General features: G+C 39.2%; 1 protein-coding gene across 2 annotated transcripts in view; it reads left to right on the forward strand.

Moving 5' to 3' along the window:
* LOC100148950 (formin) overlaps positions 1 to 27,051 on the forward strand; it is a 170,599-nt gene that overhangs the window by 21,350 nt on the left and 122,198 nt on the right. For both annotated transcript variants that reach the window (XR_012393130.1, XM_073927954.1), the window contains exons 3-4: positions 4,315 to 5,136; positions 25,472 to 25,644. Coding sequence is in view for 1 of the 2 variants with exons in the window: in XM_073927954.1 (XP_073784055.1) it covers positions 4,315 to 5,136; positions 25,472 to 25,644 (995 nt within the window). In the remaining variant the exon portion in view is untranslated. The remainder of the gene's footprint in view (positions 1 to 4,314; positions 5,137 to 25,471; positions 25,645 to 27,051) is intronic.

The raw sequence follows: 27,051 nt of genomic DNA on the forward strand, positions 1-27,051 counted from the left end.
AGAAATGAAAACAATACATTTATGATCAATAAGCAGCCCCAGATAGCACAGACAGCCGTCATCTCTCACCTTATGCTGTGCGCTTCAGGGCCATTCTCCTCTGTTTTTGAGCTGATGTGCATAAGTAATCCTTTTATATGTCTGACGTGCTCCAAACACAGTGAATTATGTTTGATCAGACAAAAGAATAGTGAAATATGAAAACAATGATCGCTCCCTGTGGCTTGTACAGCACCTCTCATCAGTTGGAACACAATAACTTTTGCATAGTGTTACGATAACCAGCGATCATTCTCTGGAGATCGCTGGTTTCCACTATATCATTAACTTAACTTCCGCATATCCCAGGACTACATTTTCATACATGCACTTCTTCCAAACACACACGCCTGGTCACTCATATATCCTGATTACATCACCAGCTGAACCTTGTCACAGACTGATATTTCACACAGTATTTAAGCAGCACACACACTCATTCACTTTGCCGAGTCTTGTTTACTGTATAGTGACATTTCAACGCGTTTCTCCCTGTCTTGTTTCTCCGTGTCTGAACCTAGCTTGGTATCTTTGTTATCCTGTTTAGCCGCCAGCCTTTCGATCTATTGCCTGTTTACTGACTTCGACTATGGATTTGCCCGCATATACCTGTTCATACCTGTTTTGACCACTGCTTGCCTGACAAAGAATAAACCTGCATATTGGATCCTACCTTCTGTTGTGGTGTCACTCCCCGTCGTTACACATAGATTATGGTGGAGACATTTTTCTTTTTTCCTATGATTACAGACATGTGCAGGAACCACCAACATTAATTACAGCATGCTAGACCACACACAACCTAAAAGAGACACTTTCAAATTTGAGTTCATAAAAAAAAAAAAATACAAAAAGCGCCTCTTTTTTAGGTGTTTATTATAACAGACGACATATACAGATATTTTAAACACTTTCAATAGTGTTTTATGAAAATTCAAAGGGTTTTCTTTAAAATGAAACCAAAGTTCTGCATTTACACCTCTGTATGTGGATTTGGGAAGCTTTTAAATTTGGGTAGGCAAAATCCAGGCGGAAATCCCAAAATAGCAGCAAAGTTTAACTGGCTAAATAATTTTTACACATTATAAATGCTTTTACATCAGGTGTATTTACAAATATAGCCTATGAATAGCCTAATAATAAACTATGCTTTTAAGAAATGATAAAATGCTGCTTATTTTTACATTGCAAGATGTTCCAAAAGTGTATTAAAAACACAGTTAACTGCCAAAACACTGTTAACTCATTTATGTGAATGTGTTAAAGTAAAATCATAAACATTATCTCATTTAACTGCATTTTGCAACTTAAAGAGGGCATTTTCAACTGCAGGGAGCACAATAAACCAAGATCCCGACTTCTGCCAGAAAAAGCAAACCTGTTGATTTTTCTCCAAAAGAATGGTTAAAAACTGAGAGTCATTTTCCTTCAAATCCAGTGTACATTCTTTTACAGCAACAAATTTATTTGTTTGTTTTACCATTATTTCTTTCGTTTTATTTTACATTAAAACTTATAATAATACAGTAGTGTTGTTAATTCTGTCCAATTTGTTTTTCGTTTTTATTTAAAACAACACTACAAAAAGTACAGATACCACTTATCGGTTCTGAAAGTCTTATTTGTTTTATTTTAGCTAGAATGAAAGCAGTTTTAATTTTTTAAACATCATTTTAAGGTCAATATTATTAGCCTCTTTATGGAATATATATATTTTTGGTAATCTACAGAACAAGCCATCGATATACAATAATTTGCCTAATTACCCTAACCTGCCTAGTTAAGCTAATTACCCTAGTGAAGCCTTTAAATGTCACTTTAGGCTGTAAAGAAGTGTCTTGAAGAATATCTAGTCTAATATTATTTACTGTCATCATGGCAAAGAGAAATCAGTTATTAGAGATGAGTTATTAAAGCTGTTATGTTTGGAAATGTGTTAAAAGAAAAATGAATATATAAAAATGAAAAAACAATGGGGGCTAATAATTCTGACTTCAACTGGATCCTGATCTGACAGTCTTCACAGCAGCAGTAAAAGTTTGAAACTCACAGCGGTTTATCAAACTTTTCATCGATCATTTTACCCCCAATTGACAGCAAGAACAAACAAAATATCATTGTCTGATTGACAAGCAGCGCCTAGATTTGTTAAAAAGAATCCAAAACGCCCAATATGATGAATTGATGGCGCATTTTCTAAAGTAAATCATACTGTCCAGTGTTTCATACTCTCCAGGATGTTTTCCAGCTGTGGCGGCAGGCCTTTTTTATACACAGATCTACCAACAACCAGTGCCGTTATCTCAATGACAAATGTCGTGAGCGCAGTATTAGAAGTCGAGATCGCATTTATGTAATAGCCTACAGCATGCACATCTCTTTGCTTGCGCGACGATTTCCTCTGCTCGTGCACAAAACTTCTTGCACTGCCCCTCAAATATAAGCCGCTTCAAGAGCGTGCAGATCTGTAGCGCTCTCAAATAAACGCTGCTGAGTACGATTTAGTGCGTTTATGTAGTGAGTATGTCTCCAGCATTTATTAGATTTGCTGGGAATATTTATGAATGTCTCCAATAATAAAATAATAAAATTTTTAGCCTAGCCAATTCACCTGTACCGCATGTGTTTGGACTGTGGGGGAAACTGCAGCACCTGGAGGAAATCCACGCGAACACAGGGAGAACATGCAAACTCCACACAGAAACGCCAACTGACCCAGCCGAGGCTCAAACCAGCGACCTTCTTGCTGTGAGGCGACAGCACTACCTACTGCGCGGTTTCGGTTCTTAGTTCTTTCATTTTAATTTTATTTAAAAAAGAGCAGTTCGAACTTTTATTAACTTTTTAAATTAAAATCAGTTGTTTACTGTATAAAAAAATCCTAAAAATGTAAAATATAAATTTTGAACTGTTTATATTTATTTGCCTATATATTGGTTATCGGCCTCTGAGTTATCGGTAGGCCCACACGGAGTGTGCACACACAGATTTCTGCAGATTTTTAGCCCATACTTGAGTGAGTGAGTGACTGAGTGAGTGAGTGAGTGAGTGTGTAAGTGAGTGAGTGAGTGAGTGAGTGTGTAAGTGAGTGAGTGAGTGAGTGAGTGACTGTAAGTGAGTGATTGAGTAAGTTTGTGAGTGAGTGAGTGACTGAGTGAGTGAGTGATTGAGTGAGTGAGTGACTGAGTGACTGAGTGAGTGAGTGAGTGAGTGAGTGACCTCGTGACTGAGTGAGTGACTGAGTGAGTGACTGAGTGAGTGAGTGAGTGAGTGACTGAGTGAGTGTGTTAGTGAGTGAGTGAGTGATTGAGTGTGTGAGTGAGTGACTGTAAGTGAGTGAGTGAGTGAGTGAGTGAACGTGTAAGTGAGTGAGTGAGTGACTGAGTGAGTGAGTGAGTGAGTGAGTGTGTTAGTGAGTGAGTGAGTGATTGAGTGTGTGATTGAGTGAGTGACTGTAAGTGAGTGAGTGAGTGAGCGTGTAAGTGAGTGAGTGAGTGACTGAGTGAGTGACTGAGTGAGTGAGTGACTATAAGTGAGTGTGTAAGTGAGTGAGTGAGTGACTGTAAGTGAGTGAGTGAGTGAGTGAGTGAGTGAGTGAGTGAGTGAGTGAGTGATTGAGTGAGTGAGTGAGTGAGTGACTGAGTGAGTGAGTGAGTGATAAGTGAGTGAGTGTGAGTGAGTGAGTGAGTGACTGAGTGAGTGAGTGACTGTAAGTGAGTGAATGAGTGTGTAAGTGACTGAGTGAGTGAGTGAGTGAGTGATAAGTGAGTGAGTGAGTGTGAGTGAGTGAGTGAGTAAGTGAGTGACTGTAAGTGAGTGAGTGAGTGAGTGACTGTGAGTGAGTGACTGAGTGAGTGAGTGACTGTAAGTGAGTGAATGAGTGTGTAAGTGACTGAGTGAGTGAGTGAGTGACTGAGTGAGTGAGTGAGTGTGAGTGAGTGAGTGACTGTAAGTGAGTGAGTGTGTGAGTGTGTGAGTGAGTGAGTGAGTAAATGAGTGAGTGAGTGACTGTAAGTGAGTGAGTGTGTGAGTGAGTGAGTGAGTGAGTGAGTGAGTGACTGTAAGTGAGTGAGTGAGTGAGTGACTGAGTGAGTGAGTGAGTGAGCGTGTGCATGTGTGCCCATGAGTAGTTTTTTTCGTGTGTGTTTGTGTGTGTGTGTGTGTATGTGTGGACGAGAGTGTGTGTGCATGAATGTGTGGTTGTGTGTGTTTGTGTATCTGTGCAAGTGTGTGTGTGTGTTAGCACTAATAACCTCACACTTTCTTTATCTCCAGAAAATAAAAGAGCGTCTTCAAGAGTGCGTAAGCAGAAGAAACTGAGCTCCAAGAAACTGAACATCACTGAAGAATCCAACACAATGAAGAGGAAGACGACACTGAAGGAAACAGCATCTCAGCTTCCCTCCAAATCTGCATCCTACCGCAGCCAGCCTCTACTGCCCATGAAGGAGCACTTCCACATGGCACATGACGGATGGGATGTCATGGCGGAGCCTCGCTCCTTCGACGCGGAGCTATCAGAACTAGAGAACCTCTATCTGGAGTACGAGAAACCACTGGGAAACACACGGGGAGGTGTGCAGATCACCAATAACACACAGCAGACTGACGGAAACACATCTAGTGTGCACTATAGAGAGGATCAAATAAACCGAAGAGATCTTCAATACGCTAATGTGAAACCGGTATCGTGTGCTAGACTGCATGAAGGTGAAACAGAAGCCAAGCACTTTCCTAAAGAACATTGTGAAGGATCTCCTAATAATAAAAGTTCAAACGTTCGCTCCTGGAGCAGAAGCCCGACATCAAGCTCTCTGTCTAGTGTTTTCAACGTGTCCTATCCGCAGACTAACACTCTGCAAAGCATGTCGCCTTTATCGTCTCAACTGCCGAGTCCACAAATGAACCACCGTATCGTGATGCTGCCTGAGGATGATGATGATGAAGATGATGATGGAAATAAACGCTGCTTCTCCGAAAACCAGCTGAAGGTCAGCTCTGAGGTCATTGATAAAAACGGGAATCGCAGGAGTGTGACGCGGCTGGAGCTTAGGTTGAGCGGGAGTTTGGCTGTTAACGGAGCCAGCACATCCTCAGGTTAGTGACCATCCTCATGTGTGTGTGTGTGTGTGTGTGGTCTGGAGAATATGTTGGCTGTTTGAGGCTTTGTTCATTCATATTTTTCCGGCTTATCATCATATGATTCGAGAAGTTCTCTCAGTCTCTTTCCCAGAGATCCATTGTTGTGTCTGTGAGGGAGTGTGTGTGAGTGTGTGTGTGAGAGAGAGAGAGAGTGTGTGTGAAAAAAGAGTGTGCATAGTAAAAAATACAGTCATGGTGGCTCAGTGGTTAGCACTGTGACCTCACAGAAGGAAGGTTGCTGGTTCGAGTCTCGGCTGGGTCAGTTGGCATTTCTGTGTGGAGTTTGCATGTTCTCCCCGTGTTGGTGTGGGCTTCCTCCGGGTGCTCCGGTTTCCCCCACAGTCCAAACACATGCACTGTAGGGGAATTGGTGAACTAAACTGGCCGTAGTGTATGAGTGTGTGTGTGAATGAGTGTGTGTGTGTGAATGAGTGTGTATGGTCGTTTCCCAGTACACAGCTGGAAGGGTATCCACTGTTCAAAACATATGCTGGAATAGTTGGCAGTTCATTCCGCTGTGGCAACCTCTGATGAATAAATAAACCAAGGTAATCATCTTTCCTGCACTCTTAAATACACTTATTATTGAAAATATGATGGGCACACTGAGATCAAAGCCAGCGGGTCGACTCTGGAGTTCAAACACTCATGGAAATAATTCGTCATCTGTGCTTTAAAACATCCGCTTCAGAAGTCCCACACAGTAATGAGACAGAAAGGATTAACACGCTTTTGTTGCTGGACTTCAGAAGAGCGTAAGCTGCATCTCATGGCTGCGCCGACCAGAAAAGAAAGAATTCCCAGTAAAAGCCTCTGCCCTTTCTGTGATGTTTCTCTCGAGAAGACCAAATTCAACATATTTAAATTGATCAGTGATTATTAGACGTGGGACAAAATGTTTCTTTTAAGCTTGAGGCAGGAAATACGCGGTGAAATTGCAGTTTTTACAGAAATGATTATAATTTATTTAATTCTTTTAAGTTTTTCCGTTTATAACTGTGTATAAAAAATGAATAAATATGTCACTGCAAGTTTATAAAAATGGCAAAAACATTATTTAATTATAACTTTAATTATTATTCAACACATCTGCTACATATAATATCTGGAGATGTTGTCCGACAGGAGTTCAGCTCCGGCTCGACTGGGGTGCAGGCCGTCAGCACGGAAGAGCCTAGGACGCTCCCAGAAAAGATTCCAGTTATTAGCAAAGAGCACCATGTTAATAGCCATTCATTCAGAGCAAAAAGTCTACTGAACCTTTCATTTCCTCGGCAGTAGGTAGCCACTGGCTCGCATGGTTCAGGATTGGTAGAGCTACGCATCGATGAATTTGCTCTTCAGTGTTTGGACTCTCAGTAGTGATTATTAAATCACACTGAACTGAGCTAAACTGAACTGAACTTAAACACTAAAAACTGAACTACACTGTTCCAGTTACTATGACCATTAATGTGAAGCTGCTTTGACACAATCTACATTGTAAAAGCGCTGTACAAACAAAGCTGAATTAAATTGAATTGAATATAATATACAATTTTTAATCACATTTCAGACAAAACAGTAACTACAGTATTTCCTATTAAGCCCATATAAATATACACAGTTGAAGTCAGAATTATTGAAGGTGAAAGTACATTTTTCAACACATTTCTAAACATAATAACTCATTTCTAATCACGCATTTCTCTTTGCCATGATGACAGCACATAATATTAGACTAGATATTCTTCAAGACACTAGTGTTCAGCTCAAAGTGACATTTAAAGGCTTAACTCGGTTAATTAAGGTAAAATTAGGGTAATTATCAGATCAGGATTTTTACAGCCAATACTGAGTGCCGATTCCTTGTCGTGATGGTCGGCCGATACCAAGTACCAATTCTGATGTTTCAAGCTTTATATAACTTTGCCATTGCATAAGCATATGAAGAGTTCAGATACAAAACCCTCTAAATCCATCAGACCTCTTTTCTTAGCATTTTCTGTCAAGTTTCATTTTATATTTAATGATTTTAAGGTTTATTAGTTGTACAAAAAATAAAAATTTTTCCCTAAAATTTCACTTCAGACAATTCTTTGGTTTTTAACAAGAGATTTTCTTTTGCATCAAAACCAGCTAAATCCACTTATTTGCAAAAAAAGTGAAGTTTATTTCTAAACTAATTTCGAGAGGAGCCAGGTCCTAGCCAGGTCGGCGTTTCTGTGTGGAGTTTGCATGTTCTCCTTGTGTTTGTGTGGGTTTTCACTGGGCTCTCCGGTTTCTTCCCACAGACCAAAAACATGTAACATAAGTAAATGGACAAATCTAAATTGACAGACACGTCAAAGCATTAATCTACTTCCAACATTATCAAGCAGGGGAGTTCTCGAGACCTACCTGAACTCGGACTCCCCTCTAACCCTACAACGAGGATCTCATGAGTTCAGGGCTCTCTCCTGGGACAGCAAGCCAAACAAGCTTCATAATCAATCATCAGCTATGGGCGAACTCTTGAAATCCACTTATTGGGAGAAGACAGTGTAATTAGCTGAAAATCACTGAAGATGCAATCAGAAGTTATTTTACCAAACATAAAACACCTAAAATTAAAAGTATATAGATCTGTCAAGTAAGTGACGGTTCATTCCGCTGTGGTAACCCCTAATTAACCAGGGACTTTAAAGAAAATGAATGAATGAAATCAAGTAAGTGCATTAATCAATAACATTAAAATTGACATTGATTGTAATCAGTCATTTCTGATATTTGGGATGTAGATTCATGTAGAGCAATGTAAACATAGCAAACATTACAAACTAAGCTTGGTAGATTTAAATGTAGTGTAAAAACATTGTGAAACAACAATATCTGTGCATTGTCTATTAATAAATGAAAAAATAAAGCTCTTCCTGATGCCTGTACGATAATTTATTAAAGTAATATAAATAATGTAATTTTATATATATTTCTCTTTTAAAAAATTATTTTTTTTGCTCGTTCAAACTATTTATTTAAAATGAGCTGAAACAACACAATTTTTGAGATTTCATTGGGACAACTACATTTTTTAATGTTCAATCCACATAAATTTGTTAGTGTCTATTAAGTGTTAACTTAATAAATTTGTGTTGTGACAACATAAATGAATTGTGTGGAACCCTGCATTTTTACAGTGTATACATTAGCAAATAAAAACAAGGTGGCTCTACTGGGCAGAAGGGAATGTCTCTCAGACACTTTTGGAAGAGGTCAATCATTCATTCTCACCATACTCTTGGTCTTGGTCTCTTTTTCGTCACTTGTTTATCCTCATAGCATCCATGTGGGATAAAAGAACGGCATCTTAACTTTGTCTTTTGTAAATCGGATTCAAAGTAGCTTCACTGTGCAAAAAAGCGTTATGAATGCATGCTTCACTTCCCACTGTACAGTGTGTTTTCTTTTTCTTATACTGCACCGAGTTTTGATTTCCTCTAATCTCTGTTCACCCTTTAGGTCAAACATGTCCTGCCTTCACTAAACCTCTAAAATAAAAGATTTATTTTTTTCTTAATGTTGAGGTAATTTTAGAAAAAAGTCACCAAACTTTAAGATAAATAAAACATATGTATTTTTTTCTGCTGTTAAAAAAGTGTGTGAGTCATTTTTGACCCATAAGGCAACAGAGGGTTAAACATCACTCGAGACCAATCATATTTATTCTGCACTCTTAAAACCTATAAACCTATAGAGTTCTGTGTTTGGCTTTGTTTTTTAAGCCTGGGGCTGAGACTGACTCTTGCTTCGGTGAGCATCTCAGCGCTCAGAGAGAGACTCGTTCATGTGATGTGAGATGTGAATGCTGTAATGAACTCTCTAGTACTTGCTGTACACTGTATACTAGAGCGTGTATATTGTCTGTCATCAGTGGATTTCATTTCCTTACTCTATACTTGATTACGCAAAAACATTTAATCAGTCAATAAATATTATATATATAGCTACACAGTGTAAAAGAATCGGTTCCTCTGAAAATTAAACTGGCATATCACTATTCAAATGCTTTATAGAGGATATTTACAATAATATCAGGACTTCAGAGTATAATATATTTGCAGAATCTAACTTGATTCTCTCTGGAATTGGTTTTAGGCTTAGTTTTTATCAGCAGATTGCGCTCTAGTCTAGTTTTAAACAGCAGGTGGTGCTCTAGGCTAGATTATAATCAGCAGACTGCGCTCTAGGCTAGTTTATAATCAGCAGACGGCGTTCTAGGCTAGTTTATAATCAGCATACGGCGCTCTAGGCTAGTTTATAATCAGCAGACGGCATTCTAGGCTAGTTTATAATCAGCAGACGGCGCTCTAGGCCAGTTTATGATTAGCAGACGGCGTTCTAGGCTAGTTTATAATCAACAGACGGCGCTCTAGGCTAGTTTATAATCAGCATACAGCGCTCTAGGTTAGTTTATAATCAGCAGACGGCACTCTAGGCTAGTTCATAATCAGCATACGGCGCTCTAGGCCAGTTTATAATCAGTAGACGGCGTTCTAGGCTAGTTTATAATCAGCAGACGGCGTTCTAGGCCAGTTTATGATCAGCAGACGGCGCTCTAGTCTAGTTTATGATCAGCATACGGCACTCTAGGCTAGTTTATAATCAGCAGACGGCGTTCTAGGCCAGTTTATGATCAGCAGACGGCGTTCTAGGCTAGTTTATAATCAGCATACGGCGCTCAAGGCTAGTTTATAATCAGCAGACGGCGCTCTAGGCTAGTTTATAATCAGCAGACGGCGCTCTAGGCTAGTTTATAATCATCAGACGGCGCTCTAGGCTAGTTTATAATCAGCAGACGGCGTTCTTGGCCAGTTTATGATCAGCAGACGGCGCTCTAGTCTAGTTTTAAACAGCAAGTGGTGCTCTAGGTTAGTTTATAATCAGCAGACGGCGCTCTAGGCTAGTTTATAATCAGCAGACAGCGTTCTAGGCTAGTTTATAATCAGCTGACAGCGTTCTAGGCTAGTTTATAATCAGCAGACGGTGTTCTAGGCCAGTTTATGATCAGCAGACGGCGCTCTAGGCTAGTTTATAATCAGCTGACAGCGTTCTAGGCTAGTTTATAATCAGCAGACGGTGTTTTAGGCCAGTTTATGATCAGCCGACGGCGTTCTAGGCCAGTTTATGATCAGCAGACGGCGCTCTAGCCTAGTTTATAATCAGTAGACGGCGTTCTAGGCTAGTTTATAATCAGCAGACGGCGCTCTAGGCTAGTTTATAACCAGCAGACAGCGCTCTACGCTAATTAATAATCAGCAGATGGCGCTCTAGGCTAGTTTATAATCAGCAGACGGTACTCTAGGTTAGTTTATAATCATCAGACGGTGCTCTAGGCTAGTTTATAATCAGCAGACGGCGCTCTAGGCTAGTTTATAATCAGCAGACGGCGCTCTAGGCTAGTTCATAATCAGCAGACGGCGCTCTTGGCAAGTTTATAATCAGCATACGGCGCTCTAGGCTAGTTTATAATCAGCATACGGCGCTCTAGGACAGTTTATAATCAGCAGACGGCACTCTAGGCTAGTTTATAATCAGCAGATGGCGCTCTAGGACAGTTTATAATCAGCAGACGGCACTCTAGGCTAGTTTATAATCAGCAGACGGCGCTCTAGGCTAGTTTATAATCAGCAGACGGCGCTCTAGGCTAGTTTATAATCAGCAGATGGCGCTCTAGGCTAGTTTATAATCAGTATACAGCGCTCTAGGCTAGTTTATAATCAGCATACGGTGCTCTAGGCAAGTTTGTAATCAGCAGATGGCACTCTAGGCTAGTTTGTAATCAGCAGACGGCACTCTAGGTTAGTTTATAATCAACAGACGGCGCTCTAGGCTAGTTTATAATCATCAGACGGCGCTCTAGGCTAGTTTGTAATCAGCAGACGGCACTCTAGGTTAGTTTATAATCAACAGACGGCGCTCTAGGCTAGTTTATAATCAATAGACGACGCTCTAGGCTAGTTTATAATCATCAGACGGTGCTCTAGGCTAATTTAAAAATCAGCAGACGGCGCTCTAGCCTATTGTTTAACAGCAGATCACGCTCTAGGCTAAATTTTAACACTCTAGGCTAGTTTTAACCATACACACAAATGGAAGAGTGCTTGTGCTGTCAGCTGAGACGTGTGAGTTGGCTTATTTATCATATAACAGACAGCTCACTTTATTAATGAATGTGAGAAATTGGATGAAAGCAGAGTTTGGCTGTTTGTAAAGTATACACAACATCTACGGCACCACCAATCTAAGCTCAGAATCCATTCATGATTGAATCACAATGCACTCAGAAGATCTCAGAATCTATGTAGATTGAGTTTGATTCATTGCCACAGCTTTGATTAATGTGATCTGTTGACATATGTCTGGGCTGAACAAACTGTAAATGATAAACAGACCAGAGCACGGAAGAGTCAGGATGTCTTTCAGTGGCACAGTGTGTTGTTTCTCATTTTCACCCAGTGATCAGATGACCTCTGCACTCGCTCCAACTGCTCAGCATCAATGATAACGCTAATGAAATAAAGCTGTCACTCCAGAGGTCATATGAATCTGATCAGCACACAGACAGAGACCTTGCTCAAGAGTTTGTTAGTGTTGCATGTTTTGCATGTCTAAGATTTAGTAGAAAAAACAAAGCTGTGTTTCACAATGTTCCACACAATGTTCCTGTGTGTGTGTATGCATGTGTGTTTGTGAGAGAGGGATGAGCTGAGGGAGTTGAGAACTGTGGGTAATTACACCACACGTCACTGAATAAGAGTGTGTATATCAGGGTTTCCGCAGGGTCTTAAAAAGTCTAAAATGTAAAAATGTTTTACTTAAACTCGCTGTTCTAGGTCTTAAATATTTTTGCACATGTCTTATTTTTCTGATGTCCATGTAACACTACATCTAATGCCCATTTAAATTCTTTTTTGTTGTTGTTGCTTGGTTTTCGTGGTGTTGTAGTTCTTCATTTCACTAATCCTAATGTAATTTGCAGTATTACTAATACAAATGAGACCAACATGCAATAGCCAATCAGCTCTCTGTTATTGAACTCAGTGCGCGCGGCAAATGTGACGACCTTGCGGAGTTTGCGGAGGTTCGATTTGCGTGCGCACGACATAATTTCAGCGGGCGAAGCGAAACTGAATGTTATTTACAACTTTATAACCCAACCCAAGCTCATTCTGAAAACGTAGTCCAGCGGACGTTTCTGGAGACAGCGGAATACGTCCCGGGGGGTACGTACGGCCGCGTTTATTTTTTTCAAGCGAACGCTGCGGGGAGGTGTGACGCCGTTCCCTTTCGCGCTTGCCTTACCTCCTTGTGGAGTGCTTCCCCGCTGCAACCCGTTTGTCCACTCAGCTCAGCGTGTACGTCGGCAGGCTCGAGATGCGGAGAGGGGTCGACCACGGCGACCAGTTTCGAGTCCGGGGAAGAGCAGCTCCAGCAATCAGGTAAGACGAAAACAGAATCCCAAAAATTAAGTGAACGAGTTTCGTGACAGGGCGAGAACGCGGCGAAATCCGAAAACGCGGTGGAATAAAAAAAAAAATCAGGGCTTTTATTTTTTTGGACGGCTTTTGTGAACTGTTGCTTGGGTTTAGGGAAGCGAGTGGGCGGGCGGGTCGATCGGTAAAGTTGGTTGGGTTCAGGGAAGGAGGAGGGCGAGTCGGCCAATTGGCCGGTCGCGCAGTCAATCATCTGGTCAGTCGGACAGCGGCCTCCGGCAGGTTCACGCAAGAACAGGTTCGCACTCGCGAGAGGCGTCTGAGGTGCGAAAAAGCGCGCAACATCGGCCTCTCGCGGATTCGTGAAAACAAAAACTGCAGCTGTATATACCCGCCGGGACGTATTCCGCGGTCTCCTGAAACATCCGCGGGACTACGTTTCCACAATGAGCATGGGTTGTTATAACCTGTTATCTGATTTTGTTGTCGCAAATACATTACATGTAGACAGAAATGACATTTTTAGGTAAATTATATCTTATAAATAGTCTTTGAACACAATTTTGAGGCGTCCACGTTACTGAACAACGTATGTCAAACAATGACAAGACTTGTGCAGCCACTTTTGCTTCTCTCCTGTACTTCAACATAGGATTGACATAATCGTAGAAATGCTGGATTAAGATCGCAAACTTTTTACAATTAATTGTGCATTTCTTCTCTGACGTGAAATGAACCCGGGTGCATACCAAAAGTGCTAGTGTGAAAGCACCCATAAATGTTTTTTTTTTCTGTAGTTCAATAATGCATCTAACCTGTCTTCAGTACTCTTCAATTTGTGTGTGTTTTTGATATTGTGATATAGGTCTTAAATTTAATACTTAATGCTCTTAAAAAGGTCTTAAAAAGTCTTAGGGTGCTTTCACACCAAGTTCGATTGTCTCCCCCTGCCACCTCCTCGGTTGGTTTGTGTTCACAGTGTCTTTTTTCCTTCTGAACCCTGGTACGCTTGCGTCATCGAGCTACTGTTTTGTTTACGGCCATTGCTAGTTGACGGCTACGCAAGCAAGCGCCGAAATTGAAAGACTTCCGCACATTGCGGTCATTCTGCTTTTACTGAAAGCTTTTGGACGTACAGAAAGCAACTTGCATCCATCTGCCGCAAAAATATTATGCGCATTCAGAACATCACACAGCGTCTGCAGAAGCTGTTTTTGGAGGAGACAAGCAGGCATCACTGTGTTTGCCCTGGCTCAGTCCCGCGCGTGTCACCAAGGTACGAAATAAGACACACACACGAACAAACGAACGTTATGAAAACGATAGTTTGTTGTACAGTTGGCAGTTCACTATAGTTCACTTCCGTTATTTGGTACGATTGCATTCACATCTGAAGTGAACCGTACCAGAGTTCACATGAACTGTACCCCAGACCACCTCTTTCAAGCGGACTCGGGTACGGTTCACGGGTCCGCATCCGGGTTCAGAAGACGCATTCACACTAGCTAAACGTACCGTACTATGACGTCAAACGAACTCGGGTGCGGACCAAAAGTGTTAGTGTGAAAGCACCCTTAAATTTGATATTATGATATCTGCAGAAACCCGGGTATTTATAAACTAGGGCTGCACAACATTGGAAAATAATTTAACATTGCAATATTTGTTTTTTCTGAGATATATGCTGCCATATGAATATTGACAATTTCATTAGATCACTTGAAAAACTCTATTTTGAAAAAAAGAAATATAATTTTATACTGATTGTGATGATTCTCTTGGGGGGCAGCACAGTGGTGCAGTGGGTAGCACAATCACCTCACAGCAAGAATGTTGCTGGTTCGAGCCTCAGCTGGGTCAGTTGGTGTTTCTGTGTGGAGTTTGCATGTTCTCCCTGTGTTGGTGTGGATTTCCTCTGGGTGCTCCGGTTTCCCCCACAGTCTAAACTCATGTGCTATAGGGGAATTGGGTAAGATAAAATTGTCCGTAGTGAATGTGTGTGAATGGGTGTGTATGGATGTTTTCCAGTGATGGGTTGCAGCTTGAAGAGCATCTCCTGCGTAAAACATGCTGGATAAGTTGGCAGTTCATTCAGCTGCGGTGACCCCAGATTGTCAAAATGAATGAATGAATGAATGAATGAATGTTTTTCTGAGATATATACTGTGATATGAATATTGACAATTTCATCAGATGACTTGAAAAACTCTATTTTGAAAGCAATAAATATAGTTTTTTATTGATTGTGATGATTCTGTAGGGGGTTTATTGCATCATGCCTAAAAATGATGCAAAATATGAACCATTATAGATGAATACAATAGACAAGAGCAACAAATACAAATGAAATAAACAGTGTTTTCTGGTCTAACAGGTACAGTAATTGAATAATCAAATCGGGAATAGCACCGCATACTTTTCATTGTATAAATAGTTCCATAAAATTAATCATTATTAAAGTTACAAATTGTTCAATTTATTGTGTCTGAATGCTTTTAAAATGCTCACAGGCCTCAAAAACACACGTAAATAATAAACATTCAATCTATAATGTTATAAACTGGCAACATGGTGGCTCTGTGGTTAGCACTGTCTGTCACCTCACAGCAAGAAGGTCGCTGGTTTGAGTTTCCTCTGGGTGCGCCAGTTTCCCCCACAGTTCGAACACATTCGCTATAGTAGTATATGTGTGTCAATGAGAGTGTATGGGTGTTTCCCAGTACTGGGTTGCAGCTGGAAGGGCATCTGATGTGTAGAACATATGCTTCAATAGTTAGCAGTTCATTCCTCTGTGGCGACCCCTGATGAATAAAGGGACTAAGCTGAAGGAAAATGAATAAATGAATGTTATAAACTAGGTGTGCCCAAACTCGGTCCTGGAGGTCCGGTGTCCTGCAAAGTTTAGTTCCAACCTCAGTTAGACACACCTGAACCAGCTAATCAAGCTCTTTCTAGGTAAACTAGAAACTGCAAGCAGGTGTGTCGAAGGAAGTTGGAACTAAACTATGCAGGACACTGGCCCTCCGGTTTGGGCATCCCTATTATAAACTCTGCAGTGACTCCATATATCTCATGTGTTCTGATGTTGTGTTGGTCATTGCATATGCTGCGATGTGACTATTGCGATATCGATCCTGAAACCGTATAGTGTGCAGCCCTGATATAAACTGATGCTGTCTTGCCTTTAATTGTTCCCAGCTTCCTGCATTTTCCCACTTGAGCGTTTTATGTAAATCACCCAGAACATCATAGAAACCACAAAGCGACATGCAACCGAACAATCCATAAAGCGACATGCTAAAAGCCCTCGGAAGTGAGTCTGCAGCACCAGAGGACTGTGAGGTCATCCTGAGTCTCTCGTCTGTGGTTGATGGTAGTTTATTGTGAGCTTCTTGTCATCCTTCATCACACTCTTGTGCTGCATGCAGACATCCGAGCATTAATTCACTTCAACACAGAGAGACAGACACTTACTTAGGACTAGTTCATAAAAGTATGTACTTTATTTGTGAAGATGAAGTCAGTACTTTTGAGTGTGCAACAGAAGAGTGTGCAAGATTTGGGACAAACTGCTTCCTCATTAACGGACAGTTCTGTTGCTTAGTGGCGTGTCCTGTCAATCCTCTCCTATTTCTCATCTCAGGACTTCATCCATATTCCTCTCATGTTTACAGATGGCATGTCGCGTTTAAGTCAAAGTTGTCCTTTTTTCCCATTTTGTGACATCTAATGGTAATGGCATGATTTTGTACTTTGGGAACCGATTGGATCTTTAAAAGATGGGCATTGGTAACAAAATGGGGGAAGAATGACAAAACAAATAAAAAATGAGACATGCCCTGATAGTCCCTCCCCAGAACTGACAGCTCCGCCCTAAATTACTGAGAGCTCTGCCTTAAAGGACTCATAGCTCCGCCCTAATGGACTAAAATAAAATTCCCTTAAAGGTCTAATGGTTCCACCCTAAATTATTGATAGCTCCACCTTAAAGTACTTATAGTTCCGCCTTAAAGTACTGATAGCTCCGCCTTAAAGTACAGATAGCCCCGCCTTAAAGTACTGATAGATCTGCCTTAAAGTACAGATAGCCCTGCCTTAAAGTACGGATAGCTCCGCCTTAAAGTACGGATATATCTGCCTTAAAGTACAGATAGCTCCGCCTTAAAGTACTGATAGATCTGCCTTAAAGTACAGATAGCCCCGCCTTAAAGTACAGATAGCCCCGCCTTAAAGTACGGATAGCACTGCCTTAAAGCACTGATATATGTGCCTTAAAGTACAGATAGCTCCGCCTTAAAGTGCTGATAGCTCCGCCTTAAAGTACGGATAGCCCTGCCTTAAAGTACTGATAGATCTGCCTTAAAGTACAGATAGCTCCGCCTTAAAGTGCTGATAGATCCGCCTTAAAGCACTGATAGATCTGCCTTAAAGTACGGATAGCTCCGCCTTAAGGTACGGATAGATCTGCCTTAAAGCACTGATAGATCTGCCTTAAAGTACAGATAGCTCCGCCTTAAAGTGCTGATAGATCCGCCTTAAAGCACTGATAGATCTGCCTTAAAGTACAGATAGCTCCGCCTTAAGGTACTGATAGCCCCGCCTTTAAGTACTGATAGCCCTGCCTTAAAGTACAGATAGCCCCGCCTTAAAGTACTGATAGATCTGCCCTAAAGAACTGATAGCTCCACCCAAAATTACCAATAGCCCTGCCCTGAAGGACTGATAGCTCCACCCTAAATGACTGGTAGTCCTGCCCTAAATTACTGATAGACCTGCCCTAAAGGACTTATAGTCCTGTCTTAAATGACTAATAGCCCCATGATGAAGTACTTAAGGGAATTTCACAATGAAAGCAATGGTGTGCTTGGTTTTAACGTAACTTTATTCTTTCATGAGTTATTTACAAGTTTCTGACCACTTCTAAAATGTGTTCAATGTGCTGCCCGTTGTCTTGGATTGTCAATGCAACCCTCTTCTCCCGCTCTTCACACACTGATAGCAACACCGCAGGAGAAATGCCAGCACAGGCTTCCAGAATCCCATCACCATTGTTTTCTGGTGAAATTCCCTGTAAGTTTGATGTGTCAGATGTTCCTCTTCCTATTGAAAAAACAAAATTTGGATCCAAGATGGCCAACTTCAAAATGGCCTCCATGGTCAAAGCCCATCTTGAAAAGTTTGCCCCCTCACATATACTAATGTGCCACAAACAGGACGTTAATATCACCAACCATTACCATTTTATTTATTCTTTAAATACCCTGCAGGCTGTCAGAGAGTTTGAGTCATTGTCATGCTGAATGTTTATGATGATAGGCTGTAATTAAATATTTAGTTACAGTAAACAATCCGCAGAACAAAGTTGCAGCTGCTCTGATAAATGTGAAAATGTGTATTTTAGATGGTATCGAATTTACTTATGTTGTTATGCAGTTGTACCCTGGTTAAATGTAATGTAGTGTATAGTGTTATTAAACTAAATGACTTTTTAGCAGGTGTGTTCTGTAAATCATGGTGAAAATTCACTATAGTAAAACAAGCATATACATGAATATGTTTGCTGCTGTACATGATCTTATCCATATTTTGACATTTAATAATAGAAAATATACACTTTATTTAAAACATTAAACCAGATATATTGCATTGACTTTGCCTAATATGCTTTCTATAAAATCAATTTTGTAAACTTTATGTGCACATCAAATTGAGATGGCTAATCTTTACAATTTACAATTATTATTTCACTATTTTTGCACATTAAACATATGATAAATGTAACATCAACACAGAAATGTTGAACCATTTATCTGCTGCATGAGTCTATTAAATACACTGACGGATCTGTGTACTGTAATATGACATCACACTCACACACACACACACACACACACACACACACCCACACACACACACACATACAGTGTATCTGGCAGCTGCTCTGTTAACACACTCTCTGAGCCACACACTTGTCTATCAGCACCATGTTAATGAGTGCGATCAATTGCATGAACAAAAAGCCTCAGAGAAGAACTTTATTCAACGTGTGATCCAGACTTAGACTACATTTACATTTGTATAGAAAAAAGAAATAGGAAACAATTACAAGTTTTAGTTTAGGTGAGTAACTGTAGAGACATCTCCAATAAAATAAAGTGCAAGCCACATGGGTTTTAAAATAATGTCTTATTTACAATTTGTAAAGTAGTTGTCCTTCAATTTGAAATTATTCAGTCATTCATGCATTCATTCATTCATTCATTCATTCATTCATTCATTTTCCTTTGGCTTAGTTCCTTATTCATCAGGGGTTCCTTATTTATCAGCAGAATGAACCGCCAACTATTCCAGCATATGTTTTACTCAGCGGATGCCCTTTTAGCCGCAACCCAGTACTGGGAAACACCCATACACACTCATTCACACACCCTCATACACTACAGTCAATGTAGTGCATGTGTTTGGACTGTGGGGAGCACCCGGAGGAACCCACTCCAACACGGGGAGAACATGCAAACTCCACACAGGAACTGACCCAGCCAGGACTCAAACCAGCATTCTTCTTACTGTGAGGCGACAGTGCTCTGAGCCACCGTGCCGCCCCAAGTTATTTATTTAAGTTGTTGTTTATTACGTTTTTGCGTTATTTATTAAATAAATGCATAGACATTTTATTCAAACAATAGAGTCTGCTCTGAAATGTCTTAACTAAACATTATATTTTTTAATCTTATGTCTGCTACTGATCTACATCAACATGATCAAGTGACTCATTTGCATAACCCCGCCTCCTGTGACATACTAAAAGTTTTGTTTCTGACATGAAAAGACCAATCAAAACAAACTTGGCAAACTGACCAATCAGAGCAGAGCTGGGTTAAGGAAGGGGGTGGAGCTTACAGACCTTAAACACCAAATTAATTCAAATTCATATGTATTTGTATTAGCGTCTTTACAATGTAGATTGGGTCAAAGCAGCTTGACATAGAAGTTGTAGTATATGGAAACACAGTTGAAGTTCAGTTTAGTTCAGTGCAGTGTGGTTTAATTTTCACTGCTCAAAGTTCAAACACTGAAGAGCAAATCCATCTATTTGTCCCAAGTCCTTAATGAACCGAATGGAAATCATAGCAAAATGATTCTAAAATTTAAGATTTCCTGAGCTCATAAACATTTAAAGCGGTTTTAGGGGACTCCAGCACAATATTAGGAAACTTTAAAATACTTTATGACCTGCTCTTTAAACCTATGATTTAAAGATACAGATCACCTAAAATTAACATACTGTCATCCTTTACTCACTTGTTCCATCCCTGTTTGAGTTTCTTTCCTCTGATAAATGATATACTGAATATGTACTGAAAAAAAAAACATATTGACATCTACAGTAGACATCTATGCAAGTTAATTACTGTTTTTGCCAGTATATTTTAGTATATATATTTCCTAATGAAAGACTTATTGAAATGACGTGTAAATGACATTGAAATTTTGGGGTGAACTGCCCCTTTAAATGTGTCCCAATGGAAGATTGTGCTGTCTGATTCACTGACGCCCCCTGGTGATAAGGTTACTTTACTTTACCTTACTTTACTTTACTTTTTTTCTTAACCAAAAATTTAAATTGATTCACTATTTACTCACCCTTATGTGGCTCCAAAGCAGATTAAATTTCTCTCATCTGCCGATTACAAAAGAAGATATTTTGAAGAAAGCTGAAACTTGTAAACAATTGACTTCTATAGTGTTTTTGCCCACTATGGAAGTCAATGGTTCCCGGTTTTTATCTTTGTTAGAAATATGTGAAGAATAATATATAAGGATATATATATATAATATATATATACAAATACTATGGAAGTCATGTAGTTTCAGCATTCTTCAAAATAACTTCTCTGTTCATTTAAGATCTGTGCTGGAGTAATTAGATTCATCCAAAGAGGAAAACAACAAACAAACAAACAAACAAACAAACAATAAAAGCTAAAACAAGGTTAAAAAGATTAAGTCTGTGCAATTTAAAGGGGCAGTTCACCTACAAATAATACAAACCAGTCGTCATTCACATATATAAGGTTTAACAAAAGAAAAAAAAACTCATCAAGGTTTGGAACAATGAAAGTAAATAATGAGTACATTTTCATTTTCGCTTGAACTATTCCTTTAATGTTTATCATTTACACACCCTTTACCGGTTTCAAACCATTATGAGCTTTTTTTCTCCTGTTAAAGACAAAAGAAGATATTTTGAAGAATGTTGGAACCTGTAACCATTGACTTCCATAGTAGTTACTGGTTTTCAGCATTCTTCAAAATCTATTTTTTGTGAATAAATAGTGAGTAAATTTTCATTTTTGCGGGAACTATCCCTTTAACGTGAACACAAATAAATTATGTGATTGTTTGTGAGGAAGTAGTTTTGTGTTTACATTGTAATATGTGAATGATTGTGTGTGATCATCAGCTGTGTTTTCGTCAGCACTTTTTGTTGTCCAGATGGTGGCGCTGTATAATTTCTTATAAGCTCATTAAAGGGATTGTTCACCCAAAAATGTAAAATTCTGTCATAATTTATTCACATTTTACTTGTTTCAAACCTTTATTATTTTCTTAAATCTGTTTAACACAATAGAAGATATTTTAAAGAATGTAAGAAACAGGTAACCATTGACTTCCATAGTATTTGTTTTTCCTACAATGGAAGTTACCGGTTTTCAGCTTTCTTCAAAATATATATTTTTGTGAATAAATAGTGAGTAAATTAAAATGTTTGCATGAACTATCCCTTTAATGTGTGAACATAAGAAGATTATGTGAGGAAGTAGATTTGTGTTCTCATTGTAATATGAGCATGACTGTTTGATCATCAGCTCTGTTTTTGTCAGCACTTCATGTTGTTTTCCAGATGGTGGCGCTGTATAATTTATAATGAGCTCATTAAAGGGATAGTTCACACAAAAATGTTAAATTCTGTCTTCATTTTCCCACACTTTACTTGTTTCAACTATTTATGATTTTCCTTTCTCTGTTGAACACAAAAGATGATATTTTGAAGATTGTGGAAAACCGGTAACCATTGAATTCTGTAGCATTTGTTTTTCCTACAATGGAAGTCAATGGTTACCGGTTTTCAGCATGCTTCAAAATATCTTCTTTTGTGTTCATAAATGCTTAAAACTATCTGAGGGTGATTAAATAGTGAGCAGATTTACATTTTTGGGTGAACTATTCCTTACTGAAGTGACTGATGGAATGAAGTTCTTGTGTGAAAACTGCGTTTGTTTTTACTCTGATTTTACTACAGTATTAATGGCAGCCTGGTGTGCATCTTAATTTCATGAGTTTGAGAGTAATTCAATGCAGGTTTTGTCTGCAGATCAATTTCAGCTTCGCATTTGGAGCAGAACCAGGCGTTTAGTCAGCGTTTGTAAGCCCAGGCGGGCTCTGCTACTGACGCATTATCATAATGAGATGTTATTAATCACAGCAGCTTTTGCATGCCGGCTTTCTGCTCTTTATCACTGTTGTTTGAATGCCACACTGAGAATTTTATGCAGGAAATCATTTATATGTGTTTATTTGTGAAGATGCTGTTTATGTGTGTTTGACCCACTGAATGGAGGCTTGTGTTATTTTGATCAATGCTGTACTTTAGAGCTGCACGATATTGGAAAAAACTGACATTGCAATATTTAAATGTTCTGCAATTATAGATTGCAGCATTGGTATAGTATAATTTATTCATAGTATAATTTGATAACAGTATAATTTTAACAGATGAACAGCTCTATTTAGATAGAATAAATGATTTTAGGATAACTGTGCATGATAATTTGAAGGATGATGATTTTGTCGTGGAGTGCATCTGCTAAAAATGTAATAAATCAAATCACAAGCAATGAAGCGAATTATAGACAAATAAACACTCTGAGTTTTTTCTGGGAGTTTAAAAGTATTTAGGTACACAAATTTAATTACTAAAGAAGCAAGAAGGTCGCTGGTTCGAACCTCGGCTCAGTTGGTGTTTCTGTGTGGAGTTTGCATGTTCTCCCTGCCTTCGCGTGGGTTTCCTCCGGGTGCTCCGGTTTCCCCCACAGTCCAAACACATGTGGTACAGGTGAATTGGGTAGGCTAAATTGTCCGTAGTGTATGAGTGTATGAGTGTGTGTGTGAATGTGTGTGTGGATGTTTCCCAGAGATGGGTTGCGGCTGGAAGGGCATCCGCTGCGTAAAAAACTTGCTGGATAAGTTGGCGGTTCATTCCGCTGTGGCGACCCCGGATTAATAAACGGACTAAGCCGACAAGAAAATGAATGAATGAATGAATTTTTAAAATCAGCAAATATTTTGAATAGTTGTACATATGAATGTTGCGGGTTGCATTTTTATTAAACTGGAATGACATAAAACAATATTATTATTGTATAATGTAACATTATTATTGTAAAAAAATGCTAAATGCCTAAATATCGCCGGGAATATTTGATTCTGTTACTAATGTTGTTTAGGTTATTGTTAAACTTTTCACACCATATCAGAGTTGACAGTAATATAGTTGACATTTTACATTTTGTGCTTTAGCTCCAGATGCCAACCTCAAACCAGACTCCACATGGAAGCACCGCAGTAACAGAGCTGACACATAATTAGGCCCACACGGAATTTGCGCACGCAGATTTCCTCAGATTTTTAGCTCATCATTGAGTCTATTTATTTACTTCTGTAAATTTATATTTATTGTTTTAAATTATTTTTACTAATATTTTGTGATATAATAATAGTAATATTAAAATGTTCATATGATTTATTTACAATACAGTTTGTAAAGTAACATGTTCTGTCTTAGACTATGTAAGGGACTTGCTTTGTTTACCAAATAAGTAGATCCAATTGGATTTGCATGGGAAACATTAAATAAAAGTTAAAAAAGGTGTTATTTTTTATTTCATATATTACGTTTTTAGTTATGATACTCCCAAAATCATTCCTCGTAATTCTTTTTATAAAATACTTTGCAGAAACAGCAAAAAATGTCCGCAGATTCTGTCTGGCCCTACACAAAATTAATCTGCTTTCGCTGTATCCTACACATTCATTCATTCATTTTCTTGTCGGCTTAGTCCCTTTATTAATCTGGGGTCGCCACAGCAGAATGAACCGCCAACTTATCCAGAATAATATGTTTTATGCAACGGATGCCCTTCCAGCCGCAACCCATCACTGGGAAACCCACACACACTCATCTACACACCCTTGTTCGCACACATTCATACACTACGCACAATTTAGCTTACCCAATTCACCTGTACAGCATGTCTTTGGACTGTGGGGAAACCGGAGCACCCGGAGGAAACTCATTAAAACGCAGGGAGAACATGCAAACTCCACAAAGAAACACCAACTAACTTAGCCGAGGCTCAAACCAGAGACGATTTAAGAAAATGTACACATAAATTGATATAAATGTGAAGTAAAATGAGTTACTATACACAGACACATGTCTTTGATTAATCAGATTTAATAAATCGGTAATTATACAAGTATATACACAATAAGAAATAAAGATTACGTCAAACAATTTGGTAAACAAAGACAAACAACGTACAACAGGGTAACATAATTAAAGACAATTATAAAAGGTAACAAAATAATACAGACAAAATAATACACCTGAGAACAAATAATAGATTTATAAGACCAAAAACTGTCTAGTAGATATTGAAAAGATTTATTAAATATCATGTTTTAACTACAATGGAGTGATGAGATCCAGCGGTACATCCGAGATGGACTGGCTGAAGTAAAGCTGCTCTTGGCGGGGGAGGTGATGACGGAGCTTCCACTGGCAGGCTAGGAGTCGGAGTCCGCATAAGCTGAGGCACATCGACAAATACGCGCTATCTTTGTGAATAAACTGCCGATTCGAGTTTAAAACAACTACATTCTCTCCTGAAAAACTGTTAAAACTTTATTTTGTGACAAAGTAAAGGAGTAACTTTAAAACCGTGCAGGTTTCCTCATCCTCCATTAGCGTTTACTGGTTTAGCTGCAATGCATTCTGGGATACCTGAGCTTCGCAAGTTCGCACAAGTCACCTCTCGATGCATACTTGGCAAAAGGGGCAGAGCAAGTACACATCCGGGAATTTCATCTGTACTTGGCTAGATGTGAACTTTGAATTGGAACAGTACTTTGGTGACAATTGATGACGTTTCACGAGGACACAAGAACGCAAGTACAGACAAGAACGCACATTGAGAAACAGCCAAAATGTCCCTACAATTTGTGTTATTGTTCAAAACTGTTTAATTAAAGCCTGCATGAACCAGGAGCTGACCATTTTTTATTTTATTTTTTTGTATCATGACGTAGTTCCTATAGAAGCAGAATATTAAATGAGTAAACAGTGGGCGTGGCTTGTGTTTTCTTACTGCAAGCTGACTGGATGTAATAAAGTAGGCGTGTCATTCAGAAAGATGGGGAGAAGGGTTTGGGAAGAGTTATTGCAGCCTAACAGACTCCTCACCATTTCTGTTTGATGTTAAAACTGACAGCTGGAGGGGCGTGGTTAAGTGTGTTAGCCACGCCCAGTAACTCTGACAGACCTAATCTGAGAGTTTAACTGAAAACAAACAGATTTCAGTTTTGGATTACAAGGTCAAACTGTTTTATTTGTTCTTAATGACATGCACAGTTGAATTGTTAAGCACAAAACTAGCAATGTGAGCGAACAAAATCACATGGTTAGTATTAATTTCATTTGTACGTTAAAGTTTTTAATTTGGATGAGTAATAGGTTTTAAAGTCTTCCCAAAGTTAGTCTGCTGTGTTTCCTCCAGAAAACTCTCTGCTGCGGCCGGAGGACATCTGGATGCTGGATGGGGAAGACTCCATTACCCAGGAGCCTTTGTGTCGTCCCAGCAGGCCTGATCACCTGGACTTCCTGAGGATCACTCCGCCCGAGGATGACATCATCGGAGACACGCCATATTATCCCAGACTCGGCATAACGGTGAGTTCTCATGTTTGAGGCTTCCGGTTTTAACAAATGTGGAGAAAAGGTCAGGTCATTTTTCACAAAATGGTTTTACCTTTATAAATTCCATAGTTTGTGTTTTGAAGATGATCTATATTTTCTATATATCTATATTACGTAATAATATTATTGTACAATAATGATTATAGGATTGTGTATATTTTGTTGATAATTTCTGACAGCTTTTACCAAAACTCAAAATGTATATTTATTAAAAACATATTTAGGGTGTAGTGGTACACTGAAGTGTATATATATATATTCTGCAAATAACAGCACTCATACAGCCTCTTCACCTTTTATTCTAGTGTATTACTCCGCCCACATACAGCAACAAGCAGAGACACTCTACAGTTTGGCAAATATTGCAGCTGTTGGGCAACTTTTGAGGCTTTTTTAGGTGATAATGTTCTTGTTTAGATTGCAAATATGTGGTTTATTTATAAGGATAGTTCCTATTTTAAATATTTATATTTCTGAGAAACATCGGGTCAACGGCCAGTAGCCTGCCTTTAAACTAAGCAAAGACGTTGTTCATCCACAAGATGGCGACAGAGACTGCATAATAAGATCTTACAGGGGAAATCAGCATAATGTTTTTCTATCTACAGCTGATTAAATCGTCATTAAACAGATAAATGACATTCGATCTCTCTCTGTTGAATGTTGTAGTGCTGTATTTATACAATATAATGGTAGTGTATTGGAAGTGCGATGGGACTTGCATATCAGAAATGTATGTATTTTGTGTAGGCCACTCTTTGTATAACCCTGAGTATACTTTTTGGTTGGTCATCTGTTTCTAATGAGTCTCCTGTTTTCGCTACTGCAGACTAGTTCAGTAAACAGAAAGAAAGAAGAAATGCCCGCATGTGTTCAGCGTTTTTCCTTATCACAAACGAAACAGTAATCTGCTTGTGTTGGCGCTGCTTTGGCTGTTTCTGGGTTACTTATTGTGATCTCCCGATTGCATCAGAGAAATACTGGGAAATCTCTGTAGACTGATGGCATTTCATGTTGTTCATTAGGGCGTTGCGATTAATCGAATCGCAATTTGAAACATTGCAATTAGTTAAGAGGCTGCGATATGGTAGATGTATTATTTAATTTCACCCGCCCAGCGCAAATGTGTGACTGCTGTCTGCGTGTGACAGTCTTACTAGCTAATTGAGTGACCACACTTTCCTTCTGCCCAATCAAAATTGTGCAATCAAACTTTGAGGAACGCCCAGAATAAAAAAAGAAAAAAGCAAACTAGAAAGCGCAGACAAGTGGGATAATGGTGTCTTCTGCTACAGAAGCATTAATAGATGAACTCATGTCAAAGAAAAACAGCAATGGTAATATGGGAATCTCGACACTCACTGACATCGAACAAAAACA

This window comes from Danio rerio, chromosome 17, assembly GCF_049306965.1.
Source record: "Danio rerio strain Tuebingen ecotype United States chromosome 17, GRCz12tu, whole genome shotgun sequence".
In the NCBI taxonomy this organism is placed as follows: Eukaryota; Metazoa; Chordata; class Actinopteri; order Cypriniformes; family Danionidae; genus Danio; species Danio rerio.